We start from the raw sequence: 9596 nt of genomic DNA, 5'->3' as shown, positions 1-9596 counted from the left end.
TTTCCTGCAGTCCCTGCTGCCCCACAAGAAACCCAAGCCAACAACCCAGGGCTGTTTTGGAGGTGTGCATCTTTAAGGTGAGCACCCTTATTGCTATACTCAGGATCCAAAGTGGGCAACATTTTCCTTCCCCATTGATTTCCAGTGCATGCCACGTTCCAACCCGAGTCTCCAAGCAGAGATAAAATAAACCTTCCCCCTCCAACAAAACCTTTGTGTCCGCGCCGTTAATCCTCGCTGGAGCAGGAAGGTGCAACGCGCTTTGTTTCGGGAGTGAATGAAGACAAACGCTTGCACCTTGACGCTAACCAGACAATAAACTAATCCACTTGAAGGTTGTTATCTGAGATGGGATGTGGGGGGGGGGGTGCTGAGAGCTCAGCCACGTACTATATCAGGAAAGGAGTTTCTTTTCAATCCCTTTTCATTCTAAAAAAGAAAGAAAAGAAATTAAGTCAAACAAATTAGTGTTTCCCAATAAAGGGAAAAGGCCTTGTATGTTTAATGATTGCAATGCTTTTGTGGGTGGGGAGGGCGAGGGTCCCACCTAGGGCTGCCAAAGCTTTGGGCTCCTCAAGGCCTCCCACCCCCCCTTTAGAACCGGCTCCCAAGACACTCCCCTGGGACTTATCTGCACTTAACTCCCCTGGAGGATGCACCTAACCCGGCAAGCTTTCACCAGCCAGAAAGGGAAGGGTGTGAGCAAAGTGCCTCCCAGGAGGCCCTCAAAGCCCGGAGCAGAAATGGGGGAGGCTCGGTTGCCATCCGAGGAGGACGACCACTACACCCACAGGCACGCTAAGGAAGGCTCCCGTACGTGGCGTGTGCTGAGGCCTCTCTGCACCTTTCTAAAGTATCTTCCTTTCTCTCGCGGTTTGCTGCTGCTCAGCGCGCACCCCGCCCCCCGCCCCCAATAGGGGGCGTGAAGCTGCCGTGCGGGGAAGTAAGGGGCTGGGGACGCGGGAGCCGGCAGGGCAGCCCCTACGCCTGGGAACGCAAAAAGGGCTCTCATGTTTGAGCTACCTGGGAAAGTAAACAGGTAAACACTGGGCCGACTTAGAGGGCCACTTGTCCTGGAGTGGGGCCACTTAGCCTGTGTACATTCACCTCCCCTCCTGGGCCTCCGGCGATTGTTCACCTCCCCCGCCGCGGGCTTTAGCCGCCTGTGCGGAGCTTCAGTCTGTCCCGGGACCCAGAGCAGCACAGGCCAGCTAAGAGCCCCAAGAAGCTTCCCAAAGGAGGGTCTCCTCTAGCCACCAGGAAGAGAAGTTCTCTATCTCCCCTCCCCTGCTTCTCCTTGGGGCCCGCGAGTCCCACTGCGCCCATCCTAAACCTAGGAGGAAAGAATACAGAGTTAGAAATTTGTGCAGAATCTGGAGCCCCAACGCCGGTAATAAAGATGGGGGCAGGAAAGTGCTCCAACTGTTTGGGTGGCCCCAGGAGGGGTGGGCAGTGTTGGGGACAGCCAGGAGGCACCAAGCAGGCCTCCCTCTGGCCCAGGGCATGCTGTGCTCAGAACTTTCAGCACCTGCCTCAACTTCCTTTCCAAGTTTGCAGCAGGAGAAGGCCTCATTGCAGGGAGCTCACAGGTCCCCAAACTGTGGCAGCTGAGCCCAAAGCCCAAACCCAAACTTGATGGAACTGAGAACATTGACCTGTCCTGGCTGCAAGATGGAAGCTGGAAAGAATTTGCTAAAGAATTCCAAGTAAAGGAGACTAGAGTTCATCCAAGGGGAGCTGAAACTGGTGCAACTGGATGCTGATGGGGTGGGGGGGTGGGGACATTAATAAAAGACTCAGGAGGAGGAAGGGTGGGGGTGCTGGGTGCTCTCAGCCTGCTGGGTGTACAAGACAGGGCATAACAGGAGCTCCAGGCATTGAAAAGCGGGAGCTGTGGTGCTCTCAGCCAGGCCTCTTGGGGAGTCCTCAGGATGCAATCACCTGTTTAATTTGGTCGGAAGAGGTGCCTTTGGCGCCTCACCCCTAGGCTGTTCTGGCTGCAAGGCAGGCCCGTGAAACCAAGGAGACCCTAGAGTGTGCTCTGGACACTGGACTTGCTCCTGGCCGCCAGCTGGGCCTGAGCTGGGGCTCCCGACATCCACAAGCCAGTTCCTTGGGGACTTGCATTTTATGATCTTCCTCTAACAAGCCCAGTTTCTCCCCTTCAATTATGGGCCTCCCAGCGGTCTCCCTGCTCTTTTTCAATTGCAAATGTTAACACTGTGGAATCGGATGCGGGAACCACACGAGCGACGAAGCGTGGGGAAAATGGTCTCGCGAGGTCCCGGGGGAGAGACCCTGAGCTCTGTGGATCCGGCGGCACAGGGTGCAGCCGGCCGGGGCAAGGCCAAATGTCTCTCCAACTCCCTCCCTCCCTGCCCAGCTGCACCAAGGCTGGGGGAAGAAAAAACTGGGGGACTAGCTGGAGTGAGGGTGGAGGAGGGGATAGGGATCCAGGCTGCGGCCTGGGCGGGCAGGGGCAGTGGGCGCCGAGTGCTCCGGGAAACAGACCCGGAGAACTGAGACCCAGAAGGGTTCGGGTGGCTGAGGCCAGGGACAGGCACGGGGCAAACCCCGCCTTTGAGAACTGGGTTGGGGCCTCCTTCTCAAGACCCCAAAGCCAGTCTTCCCCCCCACACACACACCCCGCGGTGATTAATTTGCCTGAGCCTGTACTGCGTTCCCGTAGGAAAACAGTTGTCTCTCAGGTGCTCTGTGCACCTTGCCGACTCCCAGGAGGAAGGGGAGGGGACATGTCCGCTGCAGTGCTGGTCAGATCTTCAGAAGAAAGCCCCACTATGCTGGGGGAAGGGAGAGAGAAGTTGGAAACCATGTGGAACTAGGTGTTTCCAAGCTGAAGAAATGAGCAGGCTCTGGAAGACCTCTGGCTGGCAACGCCGCCCCCCCATGGCCCTGGGGATATGCGAAAAGGGACACTTCTTGCCAAAGGACCCCTTTTCCATCCAACTCAAGAATTGCCCTGGCTCAATCAGCCTCCATTCTAGCCCCAGTGCCCAACCATGGAGGCTACCCTGGTCCCCAAGAGAGCCCCCACCCCCATAAGAGGGAGGAATAAGAGGAGGAACAAAAGGAAAGCCTTGACTGCAATGCTTGGGTTGAGGAACTTTTTCTCGACAGTTATTTATTTAGCAGCTGAGTAACAATGGGCAGGGACAGGCCCAGCCCTGCCTCTGTGTCCAAACTCCGTGCTTCCCGACTCCTGGAGAACCAACTTCTCTCCTCGGGCAGGGGAGGGCGACGAGCTCCCACGTGAAAGGGGTGGGGGGAGACAACGGGGAGGGAGGCTGAGAAAGGGAGACTGGAAAGACAGCAGGAAAAAAAAAAAGGCAAGAAAAGTAGTGGGTTCGAGGAACACGATTCAAACCAGTTTCTAATTCTTGCAGTGGGGAAAAGGGGGGAAGGGGGGAGAAAGGAGAAAAGAAAAAGTAGGAGGAGAAAGCGAGGAATCGGGGGAGCGTCGACATGAAGGGGTTTCCTTAATATTGTGGACGGATTCAGAAATGAATGAAGAGATAGTCCATTGAAAAGGGTTGAATGCCATGACAACTAGGAACAACCTTAGATTTATTCCAAACAGTTAGGACACATTGAAAGAGAGCGTCAATCATGTATTATTTCGCCACTGAAATAAATGCAAAAACCGAGCCGGGACAAAGGCTTCCAACGGGAGCGGGACATTTGTCTACATTTCGCTCATTGTCCGCAGCTTAGCAATCGGTTTGTATTTGTGTTTGCCCGGGTCCGACCACCCAGGACGCGCCGACGAGGGGCTCACTCTAACCTGGGCCATTGTCACCCACGTCACATACTGGGGGCGAGGCAGCAAGGGCTGCAGAAAGCCGCCGAGCGGCTCGGGGAGAGGCGCCCTCACCGGGCGCTGGCAACCCGGGGGCGGCGGGGGCGCGGCGACGGCCGCAGCAGCTGCGCGCGGGGAGGACCTGGCGCCCGCGCGCTCTGCTCCGCCCGCGCGGGGCTGCCGAGCTGCGGCGGAGGGGGCGGCGAGACCCGGACCCCGCGGGCGCCGGCCTTCTCTGCCCTCCCCGCCTCCAGGCAGAGCTCCTTCTTGACGCTCCTCTGGGGGAAAAGAGCATCAGGTAGCAAACCCCCCCCAAAAAAAAAATTTGTTTTAACTGGAAGGAGGGGTGGTATGTGCGGCGTGGCCTTTTCCTCCCAGGCGCGGAGGACCAGGTGCAGTCCGGGAAGTTCCCGTCCCAGGTTGGAGAGTGGCTGGAAACTTCACGCTAACCGAACGCAATCTGGGAACCTGAAGCGCAGTCCTCCGAACGCGCCCCCAGGGCGCCCAAAAGGAGACGACGCTAAAGGACTCGCGTGAGAGACCAGAACCGGAGGAAACGCAGCAGCCGCCGCCCGCCCTGCCACCCCCTCCTCCGCGGCTCTTGGGGTCCTCGGGCTGGTGACACGGCGCCCCCGCCCCGCCCCCCCTGCCATCCGGCCACTCTCCCTCCCTGCTGCTCCACCTCTTGCTGGAGGCTGCGGAGGGAGGAGGCCGGAGAGGAAGAGATAATAAAGGGCAGGAAAGGAGCTGGGTCGTCTGCCCTTTTCCTCCACCCGAAGAAAGCGGCCGGCGGAGTCCCGAGGCCGCCAGGCCCGGGTGCGAACCCGGCCTAAGTGGGAGCTCCCCGCTCACCCCGCCCTTCCCCGGACCGCCCGCAACGCAGAAAGTGAACTGTGTGTCCTCCGCCGCCGCGGAGAAATGGAGGCGGGGGTGGGGGAGGAGGCGGGGGCGGTGGGGGGAGGCGGAGTGAAGGAAATAAATGAGTCTTTAGCAAATAAAGGGCGGCTGGAGGGGGGTGGGTCGCCTGGTGGTGGCTCCGGCCGGCCCGGAGCCGAGCCCTCTCCTGGGTTTCGGGCTCTTTCGCGGTTAACTAGAATCAATTACTTGCCTTGTCATTTCCAGTACTCATCCTTAAGCCTCAACCAAAATATTGACCTAGGAGGCTTACAGAAGTTGGGCTCTTGCCATTTGAACCGGATCTTGTTTAGGGAGCCACCAGCGATGGGAAGGAAAGATTTCCGCAGCTCAGCCTTCGCCCCCTCCCCCTATTCCAAAGGCTCCACAAATCGCCAATTTTCCGGCTTGCCGGGGTGGGAGCGCGGGGGCGGGGAGGTAGGAACCCGTGAATGTTAAAGAGGATTTTTTCCCCCTCTCCTCCAGGTTTCTGTTTTGTTTTCTCTCCTTCCCCCACCCCCTGTCTTTTTTAAGATGCAATTTGTTAAAACGGCCGTTTCAAGTGTGTGGACTCGCGAGCGACGCGGTGGTCCTTTGTATGTAAATACTGGGTAAAAAAAGGCTCGCCCCGTCTTTGCAATTAATTGACACGTTACACCTCTCATCTTGCTCTAGAGGGCAGTTGGCTGGGCGCGCGGAGCTCCCCAAAACCCACAATTTCACATCTGCAAATACTGTCTTCATCCACTTGACTCCCAAGACCCGCCCACACGTGGCCAACCTTTGCGTTTTTAATGTCTCTTCCCCTTTTTTTCCACCCTTCTCTCACTCCCTCTCTCGCTCTCCCTCCCTCCCTCTCTTTCCCTCCCTCCCTCTCTTTCTCCCCCTCACCCCCCTCCCCAGGTTCGTGAGTGGAGCCCAGCCTTATATGGACTGATCGCTCGGGCAATGGCCCATTTTTTCCTCGCCACCAGCCGCCACCGCGCGCCGAGCGTCCGCCGGAGCCGGAGCTGACGCCGCCTTGGCACCCCTCCTGGAGTTACAAACTAAGGCCGGGGGCCCGCGGCGCTGGCGCGCAGGCCGCCCGCTCCCTGCGTCCATTTCCGCGTGCTTTCAAAGACGACAGAGGCACTGGGTTGGGCTTTATCTTTTTCCTCCCCTTCCCCGTGTTTCTTTCTTTTTTAAAAAAATAATAATTATCTCAATAATTAAAGCCCAGCCCCCTCCCCTCCCCATTCCCTCCCCCAACCCTCCCCCCTTGCCCGCCAGGGCTGGGGAGCGCCACGAATTGACCAAGTGAAGCTACAACTTTGCGACATAAATCGCGGGGTCTTGAACCATGTCGCTGACCAACACAAAGACGGGGTTTTCAGTCAAGGACATCTTAGACCTGCCGGACACCAATGATGAGGACGGCTCGGTGGCCGAAGGGCCGGAGGAAGAGAGCGAGGGGCCCGAGCCGGCCAAGAGGGCCGGGCCACTGGGACAGGGCGCCCTGGACGCGGTGCAGAGCCTACCCCTGAAGAACCCCTTCTACGACAGCAGCGACAACCCGTACACGCGCTGGCTGGCCAGCACGGAGGGCCTCCAGTACTCCCGTAAGTAGCGAAACTTGGCTGCAGAGGCCGTGGCCGGCTTCATCCCTGCGGCCGCAGGCCGGGCTGGACGCTGGCAGTGACGGGGGAAAGGCCCCTGTAAGCCGGGATCCCTCACTCTGGGTTCCTGGAAAGATTTTTTAACACTTGTTTAGGACACCCTCCTTCCTCCTTGTCAAGCCCCCTTAGTCCAGGCAAAAGACTTGGTCCCTGATATTTTTTGCAACACGAGAATTTAAGGGGAAAGGAGAAGGGAAAGGCGTCCCAAGGGCTGGTTACACATGTCAACCGGGACTGATGGCTCCACCCGACCCCCCACCCCCCACACACACAGCCCGCCACCGGAGGGACTGGCCTGGCGCGCTGGAGCTAGCCAGGGAGCCTTGTCTGGGTGAGGGTAGAAGGTGGGGGCGACTTCGGGTAGCCCCGGTATAAATAGCTCACCCTGTCCCCCGCGCAGTCATAGAGGACGCTTTGTGCCCTGTGGGGGATGTCAAGAAAGCCCTAAAGCGAAACCGAAAACCCCCCAAAACCTGCCTTAAATGGCCGGGTAGATCAATGCTGGGATTGTGGGGCTTTTCTTTTAAAAATCTGCCCACGTCTCTCCGGAGAGGAAACCCCTTAAGGGGGCCAGAGCCCTTAACCAGCGATGATCTTCTGCATGCCACTTCCCCCCAAATTTGCACCTACCCTGAGCGAACCCCTAGAAACTCGAGACAGGAGCCCCCCACTCCTGCCGATTCTTCTCTTTACCCTGGGAGGCCCCGACGGCTTCGTTAGGCGTGAAGCAGGGCAGGGGTCACGGCGAAGGCAGCGGGGCTGGACTGCCAGGCGCGGAGGGCCAGGGGCGCACGGAGGATCGGGGTGCACGGGTCTGGCACAGGCGGCCTGCGGTCTCCAGGCGCCTGACGCGCTTGTTTTTCCCCTCCCCTTCCTCCAGTGCACGGGCTGGCCGCAGGCGCGCCCCCCCAGGACTCAAGCTCCAAGTCCCCAGAGCCCTCGGCCGACGAGTCACCGGACAATGACAAGGAAACACCGGGCAGCGGGGGGGACGCAGGCAAGAAGCGGAAGCGGCGGGTGCTCTTCTCCAAGGCGCAAACCTACGAGCTGGAGCGGCGCTTCCGGCAGCAGCGGTACCTGTCGGCGCCGGAGCGCGAGCACCTGGCCAGCCTCATTCGCCTTACGCCCACGCAGGTGAAGATCTGGTTTCAGAACCATCGCTACAAGATGAAGCGCGCCCGGGCCGAGAAAGGTATGGAGGTGACGCCCCTGCCCTCGCCGCGCCGGGTGGCCGTGCCCGTCTTGGTCAGGGACGGCAAACCGTGCCACGCGCTCAAAGCCCAGGACCTGGCAGCCGCCACCTTCCAGGCGGGCATCCCCTTTTCGGCCTACAGCGCGCAGTCGCTGCAGCACATGCAGTACAACGCCCAGTACAGCTCGGCCAGCACCCCCCAGTACCCGACAGCACACCCCCTGGTCCAGGCCCAGCAGTGGACTTGGTGAGCGCCGCCCCTCCGAGACTTGCGGCCCCAGGCCCAGGCCCCACCCCGGCGGCGGCGGCGGCGGCGAGGAGGCCTCGGTCCTTATGGTGGTTATTATTATTATTATTATTATTATTATGGAGTCGAGTTGACTCTCGGCTCCATTGAGGAGGCGCCGGGAGGTTGCCTGCGTCTCCTTGGAGTGGCAGATTCCATCCACCCAGCTCTGCCCCCATCCCTCTCTCCTTTTGAACCTTTGGAGAGGGCTGAACTCTAAGCCGTGTTTACAGAATGTTTGCTCAGCTTCGCTTCTTTGCCTCTCCCCGGGGGGACCCAACCGTCCCAGCGTTAATGTCGTCACTTGAAAAACGAGAAAAAGACCAATCCCCCCATCCCGCTTTCGTGAATTTTGTAAAATATGTTTGTGTGAGTAGCGATATCGTCAGCCGTCTTCTTCTAAAGCAAGTGGAGAACACTTTAAAAATATAGAGGATTTCTTCCTTTTTTAAAATAAGAAAATGCTAAATATTTATGGCCATGTAAACGTTCTGACAACTGGTGGCAGATTTCGCTTTTCGTTGTAAATATCGGTGGTGATTATTGCCAAAATGACCTTCAGGACGGGCCTGTTCCCCCTCGGGGCCCAACTCCTTTCTTTGTGGTTTGGTTTGGTTTGGTTCGGTTTGGTTTGGGTTACCCCTGCTTTCGTTTTTTAATTTTTTTTTTATTTTGTTCAGTGCAAACATTTCTCAAATATGAAAAAGGAAAACCTGAGTAGGCAGGAACCCCCTGCCCCATCCTCCGGGTCCTGAGCCCCGGAACTTGGAGCTCAGCGGTTCCGCGCAGTTCCTCAAGAGCGCCGGGCGCTGAAAGCTTTCGATTTTTTAAATAAGAATTTTAATAAAAATCCTGTGTTAAAAAAAAAAAAAACAAAAAAAAAAAACACAAGCTCAGCCCTCCGGTTTGTCTGACTTTGTCGCCCTGCGCCAGGCCGGACGGAGGCCTCGGGCTAGGAGCCGGGCTGGCGGCGCTTGGCGCTTGGCGCTCCCGCCCGCGCTGCCTCTCGCGGCGGGGAGGCCGGGGCCCTGGGGTCGGGGGGCTGGAGGGGCTCCCCGAACCGGCCTCAACCGACCGACAGGCTGGACCCCGCGCCTGGGACCTGGAACCCGGGCGAGAGCGTTCGGCCTCCGGCCTGCGAGCTGTGGGCCCGAAGCCCAGGGTCGCCCGCCCTCTCCTGGCTTCGCGCACTGTCTGCGCCGCGGGCGGCAGCGTCCCGGCTTTCGGGAGGAAAAGTGACTTGGGAAACGCAAAGGCGGGGAAAGCAAGCCCCCCTCGCTGGCCCAAATCTACGAGTGGCTCCTTCAGCCTGAGAAGCTGTTGAAGCCACTACACTCGATGACTTTCACTTTGTTGCGTTTTGATTTACCTCGTGCTAAGAAAGGGGGTGGGGGGAAGGATGTCTGAGGTTAAGACTGGTCAACTTTCTCTCCACTCCCCACCCCCTTTTCAAAAATCTGTGGACGGGTGGAGGCCTGGGAGACCGCTCCAAGGCTGGAGGTGACGGGGGCGGTTCGGGACGCGCTAGGCTTCGGCTATCAGGGGGGACGCGAGGTCCTGGGCGCGGGGGAGGGAGGAGGATGCCGCAGCCTCCTCTAGGCTCTTTGGCCCCAGGGAGACAGGGAGCAGGAGTCATTAGCAATCCCAGGAAACAGCGCCTTCCCCAGTCCCTTCCGCGCCCATCCTTTCTGGGTTTCCCGACCTCTCTAGCTCCTCTGGCTTGGGACTGGATCCCGGCCTCCTTCGCTCCAG

At 58.7% G+C, this 9596-nt stretch overlaps 1 protein-coding gene across 1 annotated transcript; it reads left to right on the top strand.

Annotated features, from left to right (window-relative positions):
- Window positions 1–5614: 5614 nt before the first annotated feature.
- NKX2-2 (NK2 homeobox 2) lies at window positions 5615–8716 on the top strand. The gene is made up of 2 exons (XM_012739212.2): window positions 5615–6309; window positions 7247–8716. The coding sequence occupies exons 1-2, from the start codon at window positions 6051–6053 to the stop codon at window positions 7807–7809; spliced, it is 822 nt and encodes a 273-aa protein (XP_012594666.1). The 5' UTR covers window positions 5615–6050; the 3' UTR covers window positions 7810–8716.
- Window positions 8717–9596: the final 880 nt, after the last annotated feature.

The sequence above is a fragment of the Microcebus murinus genome, chromosome 16 (assembly GCF_040939455.1).
Source record: "Microcebus murinus isolate Inina chromosome 16, M.murinus_Inina_mat1.0, whole genome shotgun sequence".
Classification (NCBI taxonomy): domain Eukaryota; kingdom Metazoa; phylum Chordata; class Mammalia; order Primates; family Cheirogaleidae; genus Microcebus; species Microcebus murinus.
The sequence above is the reverse complement of the archived record's forward strand: the minus strand, read 5'-3'. Positions and strand labels throughout refer to the sequence as shown.